Genomic DNA, 24,360 nt, shown 5'->3' with positions numbered 1-24,360 from the left:
AACGACAATGGGATACCCCGGAATCTCGATCGGCTGAAGCCTAGCATACCTTCAGTTACGGATTCTTGCTCCCGGGATAGGCATCCCGAAAAGGGGTCATTAAGAGAGCTTTGTTATAATTTTTAAACCCTTTAATATTCTTGCGTCTACTTCAACATCTAGGTCTCATGGTATATTCCTATTCTCATACAAGTCCGTAGCACATTCTTTCCATCTTCTTAAGCCTTCACTTCTTTCACTGACTACTTTTCCATTCTTATTTTCTACTGCAATTATCAAACTTCCTTGTTTGCTCCAAAGTAGATAGACTTCACCTCTTTATATATTTCTTCAAATTTCCAAACTCTTTCTATTTCTATTTTCTTTTGAAAAACTCTTTCCTTGATCTGTCTGTTCACTTGTTCCATTCAATTGGATTGGTTTTGCAAATAATATGATTAATTGAATGCTTTTTATTTTTGCACTTATGAATCTTCGGGTTTTGCAAGTTATGAATTTTACATATAATATTAAATTAATGTTAATAACAATGATTTCTTTCATACAGTTTCAGCGGCGGTATCTCCATTGGGCAACCCAGGAGTAGTAATCCACAAGAAGGAGCTGGTATACGCGGGATTTCTAGGTATTTACCTGCGGATACACGGAAGTTTACCAATCAAAAGATGCAACTCAGAAAAGGAAAGAAACCGATTCTACAAAGAAATCGATACGTGCATAAGTGAAGATAAGGTACGTACAAGAAAAAAAATGTTTTTCATTTTTATACACTGATCAAACGGAACATTATGACTGCTTACTTAATATCTGGTATGTCCATCGTTGGCTCATGGGACATCAAAAGTGCGGTTTGGTAAGGAAGCATGAAAGGTGGCTGTAGACGTGGCATACAACATCTGCACACAGAAGTCACTTAATTTATGTAAATCCCGCAGAAGGTGTCGATGAGTTCCGATCAGACGTCCAACGATATCTCAAATGCGTTCAGTTGGGTTGTGAGCCGGTGAGCTTGGGTACCATTGACGCAATTGAAATTAACCACTGTGCTTCTCGAACTATTATTGCAGTAGAACATTGGCCTTGTGACAAGGTCACATGAATGGGTGCCCCTGATCTGCAATGACCTGTCGTTTGTTAGGAGCCGTCATGATGCCCTTCAAAAGCACTTGTATGGATGATTGTGAGAAGGTTCCCCAAATCACATTAGAGCCACAATCGATCTGTGGTCATTCTATTGTACACATCACGAGGAACTTTTCACCTGAAAGGCGACAGATTCTGTCTCGGCCATCGATGTGATGAAGCCACTGTCATGGTTTATAAGATAATGAACGTTGTACCATTGTTCAGCAATCCAATGATGATGGACACGTGTCCAATCCAATCGTTATCGATGATGCCGTGCGGTTAACAATATCACATATGGGATGTCGGGTGCGAAGGCTTATATCTAACAGTGTACGGTGATCTGTGTTCTCAGACACACTCGTACTTTCTACACTGTTAAAGTCTGCTGTTAATTATGCCACAATTTGAACCCTATCCTGTTGTATTCTTCCAACCTCAACAGTCCGACATATTTAATGAGGTTTGGTCCTCTCACACCTTGCTTTTGGTACTGATTTCACCGTTCTTTGCCCAACTTTGGAAGACACTAACTACGGTAGTTCTCGAACATCTGACAACTTACGCTGTTTCCGAGATGCTCGAATCCAGTCGTTTGACCATTAAAATCTGGCCCGATCAAACTCTGATCGTATCATCACCGGAGTTTCCCATTCTACGGACAAGCATAAGACTGATTCATCGAGTGAGATCCCTGCTACCATCTGGTGAGTGGTTTAGTTGTACCCCGTGCCGCTTCAACACAACGACTTCGTTCAAAAAGTAACGGATGGTCATCATGTTTTGCGTGGTCAGTGTATTTATTTTTGAGTTTGTAGTCAAATTTCTACAATGACTTATTTTATCTTTTTCCTCTGAATAAGAATTATTTCCACTTGTCGCTTCGTCAAACCACAATAACATGTGTTACTTCTTATCGGGTGGGGAACTCCTATCGTAAATATCCTGCTGCTTGTCACATTGTTACTCATTTTAATGTCTAATCAACGCATAACCTGTTTTAGTACGCTATTTGTTGTTTAGTACTGAACAAAATTATTTTTACTCTGGGATTCCAGCTCGGGTTGACGCGAGTCAGCACTCTTCATTAGTGCGAAATCACTAGTCATACCGAATCAGAACTAAACGTACCAAATGGAACCGTGTATAGTCCAGAACTTTGCGAATTCCTACTCACGTTCTTTTCATTAGTTATACGGATAAAAAATGCTCTAAATAACAATGCTCTTTGTTTCCTGGAATGTCAATGGTATGGTAGTGTAATAAAAGCTTAATTCTTTTGGGATTTATGGTATATTTTTTATACGATGGCGTAGTATCTCTTTGACCACTTATTTAGGTTGTATAACAGGTATTTAACTGTTATACATTATTTATGTTATAACTGTTATGTGAAGAGGTATTTAACTCTTTCAGTGACATTTGACGCCATATGGCGTCATTCATACTTATTGCTGTGTGCCATTGACGCCATTTGGCGTCAAGAGGTACTTCTCATTGTATACATTCTCTGTAAAATGGCATTCAGGTATTAGAGATATACACGGGATTGGTCCGAGCCCCGGATCTAAGCCCGACTCGACCCGCGGGCTGGACTCGGATCTACAAAGCATATATCACTTCTGCCCGTGCCGGGCGCGAGCAGTGAATTTTTAAATTTATAACCATATTTCTCTTGCCTAACTGTAAATATACTATACAGTGATATTTATTGGATCGTTCTTTCTGGAACTTCTAAAACACAACTGCAAAATTAAACTTGTAATTGCTGTAAACAAAAATACAATTTTGCGTTAATGATTAAGTTCCTGTAATTTGGGCTTATTTCGGGCTCATTTGATTATCACACGGTCTCGGGCCTAAATTCCAAAACATATTTCGGACTCGGATCGGGCCTCACCTTATAAATTCACGGGCCGGGCTAACAATTCCGGCCCATTCAGGCCTCTAGGAGTATAGAGCTTTTATACTCTGCTGGCACACAGTATTGGCCTGGTCATTTTCTGTACTGGGCTTGGTTTCCGCTAGATGTAGCTAGTTTATTGGCTAAAAGGCTAAATGTTGCAAAATGTAGGTGGCACATTGGGTTAGGGTACTGAAATCAAGGTGACAGCGAAAGAGTGAAGCCAGTTTTCTTTTTTCTATTGGTCAGGTCAAAGATGGACCAAAGAACACTCCAGATATGTTTTGGAACCGGATGGTCAACTTGGAGGCGCCAAGTGGGGGCGGAGGAGCGTGATTTTTTTCTTTCTTAAGGCAAATTTCAAAAAAAAAACTTTTTCACACCTTTAGTTTTCAATATATCAGATTGAAACTTTGCGTACGGATTGTGTGTGCATTTGGATAATTTTTAAAATTTGTTGGGGTCCCTACGTTCGATCGTGGCCGCAAGTGTTCCAATGGTGTGATATTTTCAGAAAAGATTCTGGTTTTTCCCGACTTTTTCAGTTCAGATGTATGATACGGACATGCAAGTGAAAACCGTTAAAAAGGGGTCATTATACTGAAGAAAATGACATTTGAATCATGATTCTAGGCCAAATAGTAATGACGTAGTAAATTTTTATAATTTGTACATATATATCTATAGAGGGTCTAAATTCAGAATTCGAACAATTTTTCCGCCCTTTGTTTTCAAGATACAATATTATAACTTTGCGCACGTATTATGTACCGTCTGTAAGGAAAGCAAATGTACATCTCTTTTTCGAGTCTGGCATTCCTGCGCTCTAACCGTAGAGAATATAAGAATTAAATAAATCAAAAGTGAAGTGAAAGGTAAGTAGAAAAAACGAATCGGAATAAGACATTGAAGAGGGGCACAAGCTGTGAATACGAATAGTGCATGGTGTAGATAAAGAACAACGCCGAAAGAGAAAGCCAGAAACAGAGGATAAACGGAGAAAATAGAGTAGAAATTATCGAAGTGAGAACACAAAATACAAATGCGAACAAATATATCAACAACTAATCGTTTACGAGGAAACGACCTTGATGTAGTGGTTGAGGCGCTAGATTACAACTCCAAAGGACGTCACTTCGAATCTACTTGAAGAAGTACACTTCTTTTTTTTAATTTTTTTAAATAATGCATACAGCTCATGAGAGCGTATTACCCGTTTAATATGTTAAGTGAAAACGAGTTTAAAAATTCCGATGAAATTTATTAGAGAAGTGAAACAATGAAAACGAGGAATCAGGTATATTTAATTAGGGCTATGTATCAGAGGGCGGTGATCGGAAAAACTGGAAATTACCCGAATTTCGCACATGTGAGTCTCTATGATAGGCAAATTTCTTCAGAAATGTGCCTATTGCAGAGACAATCATATCAGACATGCCGTAATATTTCCATGCACTTCTATGATCTGTGGACAGTGTGCGAAATGCAAGAGGGATAATTCAGAAATCAACTTTGGCTATATCATACATCCAGTATTCCCAAAGGGGATTTCCCCCTCATTCTCCTTGGAATTCGCACACTGTCCCAGATATAGACAAGAAACGTCAAGAACATTTTTTACATAACGACTATGGTAACCGTAATATAGCTAGTGATATCAATATATTTACGAGATAGGTTACATTTTGTTTACATGGCTAGTTAACATGAAACATTGAAAAGTTTCACAACTGATTTGAAATTTATATTGTTTTATGCATTATAAACATATGGTGAATTAATATTTACTTGTGGTTACAAATGGCTACTTTATTGGTGAAAGCAAAAAAAAGGTAACTCAAGCGGGAATCGAACCTGAGACCCACCGCATGTGAATCATAGATGCTCCCCAATTGGCCACACCGTCACTTGATAATCTAAGGCGTCGTATCATATATACGGCGAGTCGAAACTTTAAGATGCTTTTCATAGACTATTTCCAGCTATTGCTCTCTCCCAGTTTGTAATATTAACACTTTAAATGTGCACTACTACCTTGCGAAAGATGACCCCGAAGTTCATTTACAAAAGTCTGAAGTAACTAAATAGAAACAAATGAAAAAAAAAGGAAGCAAGAGAAAGGAAAATGGAGTCGATAAAAGTAAAATGTAGACAAATTCACCACTGTTCAGAGGATGCTATATACAATGCACAGAGCAGAGTGTGTCGGTGGGTCATAGTGGGTTTGTAGGTTATTTTGGGTCACGGTGGGTGATGGGTTGCAGTGGGTCACGTAGTGTTGACTCACGACCCACTGACCCACTTACAAATCTTGACCCACATGACCCACTTGCCTACGACCTACTTCATTTCTGATGAGAGACTTTCAATTCAGGATGGCCGAGACAAGTCAGGCTTTGTTAAATCCGAGACGAGACGAGACAGGTCCTTGTCTCGACTGGTTGCATTTGAAATGTCTCGAAAGCATTCCATAGCCCTCTATGGGCCGATTAACAATTCTAATTTGTAAATTACATTAAATTTCGAAGCCGCATGGCTTACAATTTTACATCTATTATTGTGAGGTTTATGAAAGGAAATCAAACGAAAGGAGGCGAGATAAGAATTTGTCTCGTTTCGGAAATACGAGATCACACAGGGAGAGCCACGAGACGAGACACAGGCTCTGTCTGCCCCTCGCTAAAACGAGACATTTTCACATGACGAGATGAAACAGGCAATCATATTATGTCTGTGTAAATAAAGGACGACACCGAAAGAGAAAGCCAGAAACAGATGATAAACGGAGAAAATAGAGTAGAAATTGTCGAAGTGAGAACACAAAATACAAATGCGAACAAATATATCAACAACTAAACGCTTACCAAGAAACGACCTTGGTGTAGTGGTTAAGGCGCTAGATTACAAATCCAAAGGACGTCACTTCAAATCTACTTGAAGAAGTACACTTCTTTTTTTTTTAATTTTTTTAAATAATGCATACAGCTCATGAGATGTGGTAAAAGAGAGCGTATTACCCGTTTAATATGTTAAGTGAAAACGAATTCAAATGTTCACTAACTTGTTTTATTCACTAAAACTTGTGTTCATAATTGTAATTTATTAAAAAGAAAATTATGTCAAGTGGTCAGTCTATGGTTTTCAATCTACCACTTGTGAAGAGGAATTCACATATGATAGGTTATAATGTTGTTGTTAATGTCTGTTATGTGTCTAATTGTTTGAAACTAGTATATATTTAGACAATCGATCTTATGTGGGGTTAATTGCATTCATCTACTACTATTTAACTGTATATGTATGGAATAAGTGTAGTGTTCTACGTTTACCTTCGTAGAACAAAATTACCTGTCGGGTCCGGATTAAGAGTAATGGTTGATTTTATATAGGGTGGCCAGAAGGCAATGATTAAGAAGCCGCACACATTGACTTAGAAAGCCGGACTTTATAAATTTGTAAACCTTTTCCCCACATATGACAACTCAATTTATTGCTTTTAGGCATCTTTGGTTCAAGCAAGCTGGGAAAACTGCATTTAAAAATAGTTGCATAGGTATGTTAAAATTCAATGCCAATATAATGATATTCCTACCAAATTTTGGAACTCTAAACTTTTCTTACTTTACAACTAAAAAAATGTAATTATTCAAATAATTTGCAAATTCTGAAATGTCTGAGACTGGAGCCATCAGAATAATGGAAAATTAAACATTTATAACGAGACAGCTGAAAAGCAGGACAAATGGGCGTCCGGCTCGATTACTAAGCCGGACATGGGACAGGACCTCCAAAAGCCGGACAGCCCGGTCAAAAGCAGGACATCTTGATGGGGAAATAGAAGTTAGAATAACAGCATGAAGTATGTAAAAGAGGGATCTTTTCTATTTTTTCTTTATTTTGAAATGTCTCTAATGTGTTGCTTGTTCCGTCCACTGTATCGCTATCTGCCCTTGCTGCTTCGTTCAGGCGTAACTCAGCCTGTCTCGGTGGCTAGTCTGTGGATAGCACAACTCACGAGTATAGTGTGCATGATTCACGTGTAACTCAGTGTTGTAATAACTTCGTTTTGTCGTGAGCGAATATAGTGCTTTTGCTGTCTTGAATATGAATAAAACTGACTGTGGTAAAAAAAAAAAAAAAAAAAAAAAAAAAAAAAAAAAAAACTGAATACGAATCTGCTAATAGTCTATATAGTTTAATATTGTGGTCTTAATATGGTCCCTCACCCCAAAACTTGAGAAAACAATCCAACACTTTTGGGTATAGGGGGAGTTGTGTAAATTACAATGTTCTGGCATTGGGGATATTAGTGGTATGTTGTTCGGACCTTGGAACCGTAGGTGATAATGCTTGCAGAGAGAGAGGGAGAGAGAGAAACTTTCGAACTGATGGTAGTTTTCGTTTCAGAGAGTGATGATCGACAAAAGTGCATAGAAATTTTACGGCATTTCTGACATGATGGTCTCTGGAGTAGGCACATTTCTGAAGAAATTTGCCTATCGTAGAGACATGTGCGAAATTCGGGAAAATTTCCAGTTTTTTCCGATCACCGCCCTCTGATACATAGCCCTGATTAAATACATCTGCTTACTTGTATTCATTGTTTCACTTCTCTAATAAATTTCACCGGAATTTTTAACTCGTTTTCACTTAGCATATTAAACGGGTAATATGCTCCCTTTTACCTACTCTCATGTGGTGGATGCGTTATTAAAAAAGTATATTCCTTCGGATAGATTCGAACTGACGCCCCTTGAATTTGTAATCTAGCGCCTTAACTACTACACCAAAATCGTTCCTTGGTAAACGCCAAGTTATTGGTATATTTTTTCTCATTTGTATTTTACGTCCCTACTTCGAGAATTTATACTTTTTTTCTTCATTTAGCAGCGGTTTCTGGATTTCTCTTTCGGTGTCGTCCTTTATTTACACTATGCACTACTCGTATTCATAGCTTGTGCCCGTCTTCAGTGTTTATTCGGATTGGGCTTTTCTTCTTGCCCCTCATTACACATTTGATTGATTTAATTCTCATATTCTCCATGAGTGAAGGGCAGGAATGCCAGACTCATAAAACAGATGTACATTTACTTTCCTGACAAACAGTACATAACAACGTATTTTTTTTTAAAAAAAATCAGATCCCTACGTGAATCCAGGCCCAGGCAAGGGGGCGCAAAATTTTCGAATATTTTCCGAAAATTCTCCCGATTTTTCAGTTTCTGGTGTATAATATGGACAAGCGAGTGGTACCGTTGGAAAGTATGCTGTTCCTTAAACGGGGTATGAATCATGATCCTACGATAAATAGTGAGGAAGCAGTATCTGTTTAAGTGGAAGTCTAAATTTAGCTCAAAAAGTGGAGGTCCTAAAAGGGTTAAATGGAGTTTGGTGTGAGGAACTATATGCTGAAATCAAGAGCTTCATCTGATTATTTACATCCGAAACCAGGGGCTTCATTCCGAGTCAGTCTAAGCAAAATATGCAGACAGCAATCAAATAAAGTTCCTTTTTAAAGAATTGTGGATGTGAGTCTGAAAAATTTTGCTAAAAATGAATGATAGCAAATCGCAGAATTTGCGCAAGTGGCATCATATCAAAAATTCACAAATCAATGTAATATATCGAATATCGCAAACTTGAACGCAAATTTTGCATTTTCGTTGACGCAAACCGATATATAATGAGGCCTCAGAAAATATTTAGTATTATTTCTGACAGGTTGCAGTCGCGGACAGAAGACGTCAGCGCAATGGCGGAATAAAATTTAAAAAAAGTTGAAGCATGAATGTAGAAGAGTGAAGAATATCTATTAGGAAATCGGAAACAATAATCAGTCATTCAAAGTTTTACATTAAGATAGATTGTGTTTTGTGTGATCTCTCTGCGACCTGCTGTTTTTTTTGTTTTTTTTTTTTAAGGTGAAAAGTCACTCGGAAAATTTGTTTGTTTTTTAAATCTCTGAGTCATACTGAGAGCAAGTAAATTACGATACTAAACTTAGGGAGTAATTTTCACCCATTAGTATTTTTCATACTTACGTAAGAGACAAAATTAAAGAAGAGAAAATGCTGAAGAAAATAGTTCCAATGTGTTTCAAATGAATGTTTGTTCCAATGTTTTTCAAATGAATGTTTGTTCCAATGTTTTTCAATAGCTCAGTCCTAAGATATAGCTACAGTACATGTTTACGCTTATGTCTGCAAATCACTAATTGCATTGATTGCTCAACAAAAATGATCGCAATTCACAAACTGACTTCAATTAAAAATTTTTAAAAACTAGTTTTGAGTTTTCAATGGTAACAGTATTTAAAATAAACATAAGAATGGGTGAAGCGACTCTCACTGCTGCCAAGCAACTTCATATAATGTTGAAACTCCATTTTTAAAGCATATATTCTCGTATTGAAACCTAGTATAATGTGGACGGATTTAACCTTTTCGTACAGGTTAAGAACTACAGACAAATATTAAATCCATTACATCTGTTACAAAATATGACTGCTGGTCAAACAACTACCTTGATGCTTACGCTCTTAAATACATTTATCTCTTGGCTGATTGCCCGGCAAAGATATTTGTTCATAACACAAAGGGAGTGCACGGGCTGAGGGGGCGAAGGCAAGCGTGTGGCATAATGTAAAATCTTCGAATGCACACGAACGGGTTCTATTCGAAATCACACAGATTTACAAAACCGCAGACAAGTGCTTATTAGTTGTTGCGTTATATATGGCGTGGAATGCTTGTCTTATGAGGTCACGTTCTACTGTATTGCTGTAATTACAGATTGCTGGTTGTATAAATGAGTTTCTCAGACATTATTCTTTCTGTGTAAAGTAATATATTTCGTGCAGTTTTACTATACGGATACATAGTAAAAATAGTAGTAGTAGCAAGAACGGGTTAGAAGTCCCGCAGGGGTTGGTTGAGTTCTGTTCTCCACATAAAAAGGGTAAATGAAAGACGTGCTCAAATTTTTCTGTACATTTTTCGATCTTCGGATCCGTATAGTTCGGAAAGTTTTGATACTGGACTATTGTAAATATTTTTTAATCATTAAATTATTAGAGCATATTTTCTTATGTTGAGTGTAGCTCCAAATATGAGCGTGACTTGAACACGCTCCTTTAAAAAAAATGATTTTGAACGTGAGTTAACTTTTTTTTTAAAACATTCTGAGTTTAAGTTGAGATAATCTCATTCCAAAGTGAGCGTTTATAATAACTATAACTATATGGATAACTATATGTAAATAACTATATGGACACTAACAAATTGAATAACTATTAAGAAACCTCGTATACTTTACTCATGTGTCATTCATTTATTTAAGCGTTCCATTTTAAATGTTGCAAAATAATAATAATAATAATAATAATAATAATAATAATAATAATAATAATAATAATAATAATAATAATAATAATACAGCATTGAATAAAACATCCGCGTTCCGAGTAAGGAAAAAAACAAGTTTCACAAATATATGCTAAAGATATGCCGCATTGACTTGATACCTAGTCTTCCATTCCAAGCGCTGCTATCGGCTGAAGGAATTCCACTCCCTTTCACTAAGGCTCTGTCGCTTAGCAACAGCTGAACCCTTATTGGTTCAACACGTGGGTGTGTAGCAGGTGTGAGCTTTAGTTCACATTTTTGCCACGGCTCAAGACATTTTGGCAGCACTATAGTAAAGCCACTGTACAATACTTCTAGAGACATCTTTTGAGCAAAATGTGCACTTGCAGAGCCAGCATCTTTACGAATAGGTAAACAAGAAAGAAAATTACTTCAGCCACATGGTAATTCGAAAAAAGAAAGAAATTAAACAAAATTAGGACCGGAGTTTCTTGTCGGGTTATATATATATATATATATATATATATATATATATATATATATATATATATATATATATATATATATATATATATATATATATATATATATATATATATATATATATATCGTTATAAATCCTTTGAATGGTATATTCCAGTTTAGCATTATAGTAAGTTTTAATTTTCTGATTACGGGAACTTCTTGATTCTGATTGTCTGTTTCTTGTAGTGCAGCGTTCTTATCTTCGTGGAAGGAACACGGGCTGGCATTGCGCCTAAAACGTTTTTGCCATTCAAGAAAGGAGCCTTTTACACAGCGATTAGAAACCAGGTTCCCGTTATACCTTGTGTTGCCTCGCCTTATACATTTATCAAGGATGGAAAATGGATTCAACGTTCGGGTAAGTAAGTTTAAATAAAGCCTACATTAGTCACAACTACATTCATACGTATAAGAAATTGATTTTAGATTTCCAAACTATGCCATACAAAAGTACGGAAAGTTATATAACTATTTATTTCTGTCTGCAATTAGATTTCTGTTTAAACTGGAAGCTAGAGGTATTCCGGTTTGCAATATTTGATCCAAGTTCCAGTTTCTGTATCAGGCCAAAAGCGGTAAAATACAGTGGAATTTAGTATTATTGACTCCCCTTTCAGGAATAGTTCCGTTTCTACCATGAGTTTTCTTTTTTAAAAAAGCAGGGGGCACATGACTCAGTGGTAGCGCACTTACCTGTGGTGTGTGGGGACCCTAGTTGGCGATCCCCGGCGAAGTAAGTTTCTGATGAACCACATCGTGTCCGTGAGTTTTCTCGGATGGCTCCCGTGTCCTTCCACATGATCATTCCACCAATTCTTCCATAATATTTCTCTTCCCTTAAGAGTCTTCATCCCGGCGAAATTAGAATACCGCTAATTTTACAGTAATTATGTGATATCTTCAAATAGATAAAAGATAATTGAAATATGGAACAAGAGCGCCCTAGACAATATTATTTTGCGTGAGGTACCGTTATCACAAGTCACCTAGTGGCTTTCCGTTTCCAGCCGTTTAGAAACGCGAAAATAAATACCGATTTTCAAAATGGCTCGAAATCGAAAGCAGATAAGTGAGTCGTTATAGCGGTTTCTCATGTAAAATAATATTGTCTAGGGCGCTCTTGTTCCACATTTCGATTATTTTTTATCTATTTGAAGATATCACATAATTACTGTAAAATTAGCGGTATTTTAATTTCGCCGAGGGGATGTCAAATAAAAAAAACATTAAATTTTCTCTTTTGAAACCGGAAGTGGCTAATCCTTAGGTTTCAATATAGATTCCACTTCTGATTTAAATACCAGAGGAAGCACGGTAATAATTACATGTTTATGAAAAAATATGTGACCTTTTCTTTCCTTATGATACGCATTTCAATAAAAGTGTCATGACAAAAAAAAAAACGCAATAATCCATAGAAGATAATGAAATCTAAGTGCATTTCTGTGAAAATGGTAGATAGTGTACAAGCATTTAATGTGTTGAAGAGTATTGTGTTCACCATCATCCATATGGTTCGTGTTGGTTAAGGATCACTAGCAGAGGCTTATTTAGAAGGTCTATTGGGCTCAAGCCTCCGAAATCAATTTATTGGTTTTTCGCATTCCACGTACAACAATAATCCTTCTTATCATTTCTAAGAATTTCATTGACTTTCCATTTTCTTATCTCTTCGTTCAGAATTTGTCAAATTTCATTCCATGTAACAACTGTGTTATTTTTTTGTTTGTTTGTTTGTTTGTTCATTCTACTCTTCTGTTTCTTTTTCGTAGTTGTTACTTTCTTTCGTTTCTCCTATCATACTTTCGACCGTTGTTAGTTGTGATTCAAGTCGGCCGTCGCCAGTAACACCAAAACTAAGACGAGCTGATAAGCGAAACTGGAATTCCACAGCAACTTGCACGGATATCAATAACGGGACTTTAGTTACTATAGCAAAGGAATATTTCCATCGTTTAGTTATAAAGGAAGGTAAATGTTCAAATTAAAGAAAATGAGGAGGGAATAAATAGCCCGGGAAATCAGGTAGATCAAGAGAATGCTTCCTTTCTCTTCTATGAATAGAATAAATGGATAGATTGACTGCTAAGTTTTTCTGTGTATCATACCACATAAGATTCACTAGTCTGTAACTCTTGCAATTAAAACACGAATTTATGCATAAATTAAAATATATTTAATTCTGAAACTCAGCTGGGCAAATGCTCCCTGCTTTACCGTGTTGTGTATAGCTCTCCTCAAAACAAATTCCTAAATACGCCACTGATCATGAGAATTCTCTCTCTTCTAGAAAACCGTGAACGGTTAAATAGGTAGGTGCCATGCACCAAATACAAACTTGTTGGCTACTAGACCGGCAGGGAAGTTGTGCTGCATTGGAACTAGGACAGCCTATGTTGCATACGTAGTTTTTATCTTTGTGCGTATGATCCGTACAGATTTTCTAATTCTACGTACTCAATTTTCTCTGTATATTAATATTTAGCCAGAAAGAAAATCTAGATCGTACACAAGAAAGACACAGTGTAATGTTCGTATACAACCAGATAATCCTTTTCAAAGCACATAACTAGAGACCGGATGTTTAGGCACTAAACATCTAGAAAATAGGCAGGCAAATAGGCAATAAAAATTTTAAAAATAGGCAGTAAAATAGGCACTAAAATGTAGCTCGAAATAATGAAGTTAAATACTCAATACCATTAAAAAATAGATTCAAGTCATAAATAATGCTCAAAGAATATAGAAACACACTTCTTTGTCAATATCTTCTTTTATTGCATATATAAAAACGAAGCTTGCTATGCATTCCATATATACTGGGTGAACCTGGAAGATGTGTACATACTTCGGGAGGTGATTCGTGACATCAAAACAATACAAAAAGTCCTCTTGCATGTTGTGGAATTTCGCGTCGTATACGAGTGACAGGGGGGCCAACTTGGAATCGAAAATCGAATCCTGAAATTGGAGCGAGACATAAAAGTGTGTACATACTTTGGGAGGTGATTCGTGAATTCAAGAGGACTTTTTGTCTTCTTTTCATGTCACGAATCACCTCCCGCGGTGGCTCAGTGGTAGAGCGTTCACCTCTGGTGCTTGGGGTCCCGGGTTCGATCCCAGCCCCCGCCAAGTGAACTTTGTGGTGGACAAACACCGTGTGCATGGTTTTTCTCGGGGTTCTCCCGTTTCCTCCTACTTATTTCATTCATTACTCATCATCACCGTCTCCTTTAGCCTAACCGGCATAACCGCGGGACGTAAAACTCAAAGATTTCATTTCATTTTTTTCAACTAAGGATCCTAAAGAAAAGCAATCTCTTTTATTGCAGCAGAATAATTTGTCCATTATCAAGAAACGTAACACAGATATTGCGATTAGCGTTTTCAATTTTTATTGTATTTCAATATGCAGGTTTTGTTTATTTGTATTTTTCTGCTATTTCAATATGCAGTTCTCATTAGTTTCATATCGTACCTCTTTCATTTAAATTGACTTTTACACAACTGTGTGCAGTGGTGCTATTCTAATTTCTTAACAACCGGTTCTCTCTCTCTTTGTATATCTATAACTATATCTATATCTATATAATATATCTATATAATATATTTTATTGTACTTAACACCCAAAGGCAATTATAAAGTACAAAATTTTATATACAATCATCAAAGGATGAGCAACATCAAACATACATATAACTAGTATTTAAACATGAACATTACAATAAGTATACCCTGTTTTCCTTCTTCAGGTTATAACATACAAAAACAAATCTACAATTTATCAATTGGCATCTCAAAACACTTTCGCTTGAAAGTCGTAAATGTATACTGAAAGATATCTAAACCCATAATCCCAATTCTATTACCCGCATCACATAATTTATACAGTGGAGAATTTTTGTTAGTACTTTTCTATTATGAGGCATGTAAAAAGTGTTTCTTCCTCTTAGATTTTGTCGAGGAATATAAAAAGGTAATCTACCTAATAAAAACATATTATCTTCCCTATTGTCAATCAATTTTTTAAGATATAACACTATTTGTATAAACCTCCTTTTTTCTGTGACAACAATTTAAATTTTTTAAGAACTTCATAAGAAATACAGTATATTGTGTTTGTATACCAAATATTTTATAGGCAGTATATTTCAATAATTTGTTTTGAACTTTCTCAATTTGTTGTTTTTGACACTGATAAAAAGGATCCCAAACTATAGATGCATATTCTAATTTTTATCGTACAAATGCATTATATAACGATAATATAGTTCTAGTATTTTTAAAATAATGACTTGACCTTTTTATAAAACCGAGCATTTTAAAAGCTTCATTAGTTATTATATTTATATGGTGTTTGAATTTCAAATTCATGTCGGGGCCGCGGTGGCTCAGTGGTAGAGCGTTCACCTCTGGTGCTTGAGGTCCCGGGTTCGATCCCAGCCCCCGCCAAGTGAACTTTGTGGTGGACAAACACCGTGTGCGTGGGTTTTCTCGGGGTTCTCCTGTTTCCTCCCACTTTCTTCATTCCACCATTTCATTCATTACTCATTATCACCGTCTCCTTTAGCCTAACCGGCATAACCGTGGGACGTAAAACTCAAAGATTTCATTTCATTTCATTTTCAAATTCATGTCAAACCATACCCCTAGATCTCTTATAATTTCCTTTCTTTCTAACCTCTGATTTCCTATAATATATTCAAACAATATTTGTTTTTTGTTGAGTGTATAAGTCATTACATAACATTTAGAAATATTCAGTTGGAATTTGTTTTTCATACACCACTCATTTAGTTTATTTATATCCGACTGCAATGTATTACAATCCCTCTCTGTTTGGATTTCATTATATAATTTGGTGTCGTCTGCAAATATCAGGCATGATGTATGTTTAAAAGCTTCTGGTAGATCTTTAATTATTATCAGAAAAAGTAAAGGACCTAAATTTGATCCTTGAGGTACCCCTGAATATACTGAATATTGTTTAGATTTGATATTATTAAAGATTACATATTGCATTCTTTCAGTTAAATATGAATAAAACAATTTAATTAAATCCATCGATATACCAAACATTCTCAGCTTTCTAAGAAGTACATCATGGTCAACTAAGTCGAAAGCTCGTTTAAAGTCTGTATATATTACATCTACTTGTGTCCCTCTACTGAAAGAGTCATTAATTACTTGATTCATAACAAATATATTTGAAGCAGTTGATCGATTACACCGAAAGCCATATTGAGAGTTAGACAAATATCTAGAAACATAATTGAATAGATGTTTATAAATAACTGCCTCAAATATTTTAGCAGGAGAAGGTATCAGATTAATTGGTCTATAATCTTCTATCAATCTTACTGGATTAACTTTAGGAACTGGGCATACCGCTGAAATTTTAAATTTTGCTGGAAATTTTCCTTGATGCAAAGACAAATTGAACAAATAAGTCAATGGTTTGATGAGGAATTCTTTACAGCCCTTAAAAATATAAGATGGTATACTATCATGACCAAATGATCTTTTACTTTTTATTTTATTTATTGCTGCTTCAACTTCAAATTCATATATCTTATCTAAAACCATTATATCTGCAGATGAAGGTGTTGTAATTGAGTATATTTCAGATAAATCTATACTAGGTCGTTCTGAACTATAAACGGATTGAAAATGTGTGGCAAAGGCTTCACATTTTAATTTATTATCGATAATTTTATCGTTGTTGTACTCAAGAACAGAATGTTTCTTAGTCGAATTTGGACATCTTCTACTATTTACATATCTCCAGAATACCTTAGGTTCTTTAATGATGCTCTCTTCTATTTTCTGATTATAATTTTTATAAGCCAGTTCAATACTAGACTTAAGTTGTTTCCTAATATGAACAAAACGTATATAATCAGAATAGCGTTTAGAATTGTTAAATGCACGTCTAAGACGATCTTTCTTCTTTAAGTTTTTAATTATATCAGCAGTAAACCAAGGCGGGTATAAATGCTTACTCTTTGACTTTTTAGGTGCGCTTTCATCAAGTGCTTTATACAATTCAGAATAAAAGTAATTAACACCTTCATCTACATCTTTAATTACATACAACGAATCTCATTTTTTAATCTTCAAAAGCTGATATAACTTTAGAAAATCACATTTGTTAAAATCATAAACCACATCACCAAGCTCCCTATATATTTTGCAACTTTTTAGGAATTGAATACTAATATTCAAGCACGGGTGATGTCTATCTTGTTGAACAAACTAAACGTCAGATTCAAACACTTCAACTTTGGGTGAATTACTGGACACAACATCCAAAATTATGTCGTTTACATTTTTAACAGTATTCAACTGTGAAAAATTTAAAAAGTTTAATTTATGCAACACATTAATTTCTAAAGTATTTAATGTTACAGAATAATTTCCATTCATATATTCTGTTAGCAGTCCAAGATTGAAATCACCTATTATTAAATCATTTTGGGATAGTGATATATATAAAGAGAGAGTGAGATGAGATGGATAGATATAACTCTCTTAGGTGACAAATTATACATGGCAAAAAAAAAAAAAAAAAAAAAATCAAAATTTTCATCGGATACTATAAGTCACAAGTATAGGCCGCATCTCAGGAGGTTGCAAGTCTACGGAATTCGATCTTCGCGACCCTTCCAGCTGAGTTTCTCCACCCACTCCCGGCTGTGAAGATTTTTTTCAGGGTGGCCAGTCTTATATATACAAACACACGACTAATTCTATTTCTTGAAATGGAAGGGTCTTGGAGAAAACGAAGCAAAGGAAGGGTAGATAGTGTTAGGTGTGTGCATTGTCCATTCTCAACATGGCACTTGACAAAATCTGTTTCACATTTATCATATGGCTATTAGCCAAGCATAACTGCAACTGAAATGGATAATTTTGGATCAAATCGCTCACGTTGGTAAGTTGTTGGATAGTTGTTTCATAACCGTAATTACAAGTATCTCGATACGATATTAGAAAAAGAAATGAAGTTATATTTTGAGTAACAATTGACAATTAGTTATTGAAATTTTGTTAACAAAACTAAAACTATTTTTTAAAAAAAAATGTTTGGAAAAACTTCCTTTAAAAACTGTAGGCAGCTGTTACACCGACAAGATAAACATTTGTTGACAATTTCCTGTTTTGACCAATCAAAAGCAGACATTTGCATTCATGTTTCAACTACATACTATATGTATCCCAGTAACTACCCTTCATTTTTGAATAAATTATCCCGATTTGCATTTCCTCATTAATGTTCGTAAGTGCTGTAACAAAGTTTTGGGAACTGTAAGAATAACAGGTAATTCCTTTAGGTAATAAACCATGATGATATTCTTCTTCAGGAAGAAAACTAAGAAATTAACAAACGGGTAATCACCAAGAAGGACAGTAATCACAGATCCTGTCAATTTTTTAAGTTTAAAACTACTTTAAACTAAAATATGAGATAATAATAATAATAATAATAATAATAATAATAATAATAATAATAATAATAATAATAATAATAATAATAAAGTTGTTCGAGTCGATAATGAATGCTAGCTGCAAGAAGTATAAATTCAATGGTGATGCGAGGTAAATTGATTTATAATTTTATTTTCTGACTATGGAAGTATCGAGAATGAAAAAAAGTGTCAAATAATTTGTATTTATTTTTTCAAACAATCTCTCCAGACTCTCCCTGTACTCTAATAAATTAAACTAGCGAAATGAGTAGCATATTTAATCTCAAATACAATATATTCATTGATGTTTTTCAAACGCTTTTTTTTTCTCCTTCATTTTAAAGACTAACAGGAAGACGGAATTTCTCTGCTCTTTAACTGCTGGCTAGCCATGTGTCAGGTGTCACTGAAGCTTGATTTACAGCATCTCCTCCCTCCAAATGATCAGAAGGGAACATTTCTTTGGATTTCTACACAAACATGACATTCACCATATACCTGGCAACTCTGAAAAAAAGTTTGCTTTTGGAGAATAATAAACTATCGTAGAACTTTTCAGAGGGCAACAACTATACCCTCTGCTCCCCGCTTCCTCACCCCGCACTTGTATTCTCCTCTGAAGGGGACAGTACAAACCTTTATAGCATCCTAATACAAGATAGTGTGATGAAATTAGGTAGCATTGGGAATATCTTGGAAACGAATTATCCAAGATAAATGTTTCTCAAAAAGTGTTGGGAAGATCTTAATTCAGCAATTAATCGACAATTAATTATTGATAATGATATGTTTACGTTTCATATATAAACTACACTCATGTGATTCAGTTTTCATTCTTGACACCTGAGCTTTTGAGATTAAGAAATAAACGCCCATAACTTGTTCTGAAAGATAATGGGCCTTATGCACAGGCCTTATACCATACTAAAGAATACGACTAACATCTGTTTCCTGCAGTAGTCAGGCTTTTAGTATGACGCTAATCACACGTCAAAACGACTCTGCATAAGGTCAAATATTTTTAACCATGTAGCTATAAGAATGTCTAGAAACAAAGATGCTTAAACTAAAATGTACTGTTTCTGGGTTAACTGTGTAAAATGTACGTTATGTTTGGGTATAACAAACGGTTCTGCGAACTCGAAATATTTTAACAACCGGTTCTAGCGAACTGGTGCGAACCGGCTGAATAGCACCACTGACTCTGGGTAATCTTCAGTTACAGCATAGGTAGTATCTTTTTCTAAAAAAAAAAAAAAAAAAAAAAAAAAATCCGGTCCGAATAATTTTAAATTACACTGTATAACAATACTATGTATGATCATGTTTTACTGTATAATTCCTATTGAAATTTGGCATAGCTTCCAAATTTTTAAAATGGGTTGAACAACGACATGAAGGTTCCTTTCCATACGAAGGGAATCTTCCTCTACCTCTTTTATTGGCCAGATTCGTATTTTCAACATGTAAAACTATGTTGGTTTCAGGTACAGGAACCATCTAATCGTAGCTACCGCCCCGTTCTCATGTTAGAGCCGGTTGAAAGATGTGTAGATGTTTTTAAAAAATGTACCGTATTTAGTGTAGATATGTAGATTTTCATTTTGTGTAGTAATATGTACTAATTAAGTATGTGGGGTAGATGTAACGTGTATGAGAAAATGGTGGTAACTTATTTAATGACAATGTATTGCTGAATTTCTAATTATTCATCTGTTTCGGGGTAAAATAATAAGCAATCTATTTATAAATTACATCTGTCGTGATTCTATATGTTTATGTCATGATATAGTATATGTAATTTGTCTCAAATAGTACACAGTGCACTTTCCAGTGTAAATATTAATTTTCACTTGACAGCGCCATCTAACGCGAGGAAACAACGCGAGTCTTTTGTTGACTGAAATAGTTAAGGAGCAAGGCAATGTTCAAAATGATATGTTTTTACGTATATTTTGAATTATTCTACAGCCACAATTTCCGCAAGTAATTAAATTTTTAAAGTACTCTATTGAGAATCTTTCCTAGAAATTATTATGCTCTCTGTCGTCAAATAAACGAATGACAAATAAAATTAAACTTTGTGTAAAATCTTAACTATAATCGGTTATTCAGGACGCTACTCCCGTCCTCGGAGACTGGAATTGTTGATATGTCACAGCTTTAAGCTATACTTTTTTTCTTTCTGCTGAGAATACCCTATTGGTTACATACATTTGTAAATGAGTAAAGCATTAAAATATGAATCTTTAGTACAGAATTGTACATATTAACATAGAAATTAGTAGAATTGTAGATGTGAGTGAATGTAAACAAACAGGCAAGCTATTCGTGCCTATGTACTACGTTAAGAGTATGTAATTTCAGTCCACAAAGTAAAATAATATCTAGCTAGAAATGGAAATCAATAACTAGTTTTAAATTTTGCCCGTATGTAGGGGAGAGGGGGGTACATTTGAACAGGGGGTACCTTTGAACATTTAAGATAACAGGCTAGAAATAATAGCATATCTGGTGGTTTCAAAATTTTTAGTTTGGCAAAATTGCGTTGCATGACGGTCAACTGTTATCTGCAATTTTAATGTAACTGCTGATGAACAACAGTACTTTGTTACATTTGTGGGGTGAAAAGTTGGAATTTTTGTGAAGTTTTGTAAGATTTTTGACAGAAGCATGTGTTTTGATATTATCTGCCATTCATTGCAGAAGCAAGTACATTAATTTACTTATCCAATGTTGCCCTTTGTATTTCACAATAGCTTGTATTATCTGGGTATTATCAAATTCTGCTTGATCATGCCGGTTGGGGCAGCTTTGAACAAAAATTAGGGGGCACATTTGAACATTGTTCTACCTATGCTTTTCTGAAAGTTATAAGTACCAGCAACATGTTTGTGTTCTCAGACAATGAAGACAAATGTTCAGTACCAACTGCTGATGTTGTGTGTGGACTTTCTAATTCTTGTCTGTCGTTTTCGATTACTTTTAAACTCTCGTTCGCCTCACTTGGGAGTTGAGTATAACCTTGAAGTTGAATTGGATTATAACTGTCACTATTCATCTCAGTGACCCCAAAAACTATGAATTCAACTCAATTCAGATGTGTTTTCGAAGGGGAGGCAAATTATTTAGAGCACAGAGGCGCACAATATACAAATACGAGCCTGCATATATGTTTCAGCAATTATTACTATTATAATTATTTCATTGCCATACGCGATTGGTTAATTCTTGTGCCTTAAACTGTTAATGCTGCTTTGTTACATTAGCCTTGTTGTTCGTAAACGAATTCATCCTGAAAATAACGATTATTGTAGTAAAATAATGGTTTGTTCAAAACTGCCCCACGTATGTTCAAATCTACCCCATGCTTGTTTCAATCTACCCCCCAAGGGGGTACATTTGAACGACACCCCCTGCGCCCTTGCACAGAATGACAAGATCAAACAAAGTACTCTATTTTATGGCAAATATAATGTATATTATATTTAGCTTTTGCTACAGTTCTATAAGGAAATTTACTGGGTGTTTGGAAGCAAAAACGAATATTCGAAAACAGATGTTCAAATGTACCCCCCCCCCTCTCCCCTACTATATAACAGGTTACAACTTGTAAATATATGGTATCGTCTGCGTGAGTAAAAGTAAATTTTGAATCGTTCGAACTTTTATTGCAGTCGCCGGTGTTCGATACTTTTATTAAAGTTTATAATCCCTACTCCATCATTCTTATTGGATAATTTAGGGATTTAGGATTTGGATTTCTGGGCTTTCGGCATCTAAGGCCATTTAGCCCTTCACGATTTGAGGGATGACGTCCCTCGGCGAGCACACAATCCGGGGAAAGGGAAGGAATAAAGGATTGGGAAAGGAAGGAAGCGGTCTGAGACCTACAAGTTAGGTACCAACCCGGCATTTGCCTGGTGTGAATGAGGAAAACCCAGGAAAACCTCATTCAGGGTGGCTGGCCTGAAAAAGCTGTTACATTTTTTCGACCGAGTGACCCCACCGGGAATCGAACCCGGGGCCGCTCGCACCGAAGGCGAGAGCGTTAGTCACTACGCTACGCGGGGCCACTCTTATTGGATAATGTGAATATGAGTTGTAACAAGTAGCTTATAGTACATAAGTACTTATTCATAGTTGCGTATGGATTTGAATGTATAGAATGTAACTGCTATAGCCAGTTATGGGCATTTTAATAATCGGGTGTCTTGAGAATGAACCTCTATGACATGAAACGTAAATAAATGAATATAAAGAAGTAATTATATATGAGAATAGAGTAAGCGTCTTTGAATGATAGGACACCTTAAAGTATATGTTAGCCCAGTTTATTCTCTTTTTACCACTGGTTAGGATCGTGATTTAAAAATAGTCGCATGAATGTTAGTGCATAGTAGTGAATGTTAGAGCGAAGGATCCGGCATCGAAGGTTTGTACAGAAGGGAATGTTGTAAGCCTATATATGGTTGGCTATATTTACACCTTGTAACTTGTATGTGTAACCGTAATTATTCAAACAAAGATGAAAGCATCACAAATAGGATAAATTGGTTGAATAGTGAAATGAATAGCATTGCTGAAAACGATTAGTATTTCGTACTCTTTTATATTTTTTCCCCATTTACGCACATGAGTAAGTTAACTGAACCTAATATGTGAATGTTTGTATGCATTGACAGCTTACCTGACCTGACAATGTGGGTAATGTGTGTTTACTAAATATTTCCGTGCATCTTAAGAGAAATTACAAAACGTTGTACCTAATTAGTAAGTTGTGGTGGAATTAAAGTAGACGTGTGCCTTGATATTTGTCTCGCGATGGCACCTATTTCCTGTTTAAACTTTCTTCTTCAATGTTACCTTAACGGAATTAAGTTAGTTACTGTTTACATAGATAACGGGACGGACAAAGGCGAATAATATGTTTATATGGTAAAGTTTTACCTTTCCCGTACCAGACACCACCGCCCCCATCTCTTCTATTACTAACTGTTCCTAATTATGAAATTATTTAGAATAAGGCGTCCAAGATTTGCGCCCTTTGCGAGATTGGTAGCGCTAGCAAAGTTTCGGCCCAAAACAACTTGCTAGTACAAAATTATTTTTATTTATTTTTAATTTTGGTTATCCCTATTTTGGATTTCTCTTCATTTATTGACTTCTGGACTATTTTTCTGCATACTTTAACCTAAAATCTTCTTAGTTTTCTGAGTCGGATATTTTATATTTAGAAATTTCTAAATTTAGGGCAATGTCATCTTACCCCCTTTTAAGTATACCTTGTTGGTTTGAGCTGGAGATGGTTACTAAGTAAAATTCTTACAAGGAATGTATTGTAAGGTATTTACTTACAAGATACAGACTTGTTTCTTGGCAACAAGTGTTTTCCCCAGTTGGCTGTGTATATTTAGTAGGCCACCTGTTTCGGTATATTAAGATACATGTTTGGCTTTGAAGTTGACGATTTGTTTCATATTTTATGTCTGACTACCCTTCTTGTAGTATTTAGTATTCTATCTTACCTTCTTCTGTACACTTCTGCTCTCTTCTTCTAACTGTCCTATTCTTTCTCGTAGATTTTTCTCATCCTGCCCTCTGTTTAACTTGACAATATACATAATTTAGTATAACTGATTTAAACTTAGAAGTATTATCTGGGTATTCGTTTGGATTTGCAAGACATGTGAGTTATAATTTGTAGGGTTTTATATACATCCGTTATATGCCGGCTGAAAATTTATCATCGGTAGCTTTGACCTACTGTGATCGTAAACGATTCTGCGGTGGATGATTTAATTATGCTTTAATTTTCTCCACAGTGAAATAACATTGAAATACTTTACACAATTTTTAACCTTGTCATATTAATATGAAATATTTCGGGTCCCATAACCGTAGCAGTCATTGCGTTAAATTTTGTTTCATTATCATACTAAGATTTTTTTTCTCTGATTATGCTTGCGTGGA

At 35.4% G+C, this 24,360-nt stretch overlaps 1 protein-coding gene across 1 annotated transcript in view; it reads left to right on the top strand.

Annotated features, from left to right (window-relative positions):
* Window positions 1-24,360, top strand: part of LOC145662171 (putative 1-acyl-sn-glycerol-3-phosphate acyltransferase acl-2) — a 91,933-nt gene that overhangs the window by 66,195 nt on the left and 1,378 nt on the right. The window contains exons 4-5 of the mRNA XM_081727916.1: window positions 548-732; window positions 11,104-11,275. Coding sequence (XP_081584042.1) covers window positions 548-732; window positions 11,104-11,275 — 357 coding nt within the window. The remainder of the gene's footprint in view (window positions 1-547; window positions 733-11,103; window positions 11,276-24,360) is intronic.

Source organism: Thermobia domestica, chromosome 1 (genome assembly GCF_964235325.1).
Source record: "Thermobia domestica chromosome 1, izTheDome1.hap1.1, whole genome shotgun sequence".
Lineage (NCBI taxonomy): Eukaryota > Metazoa > Arthropoda > Insecta > Zygentoma > Lepismatidae > Thermobia > Thermobia domestica.
Note: the sequence above shows the minus strand (reverse complement) of the source record. Positions and strands in the feature narration are given on the sequence as shown.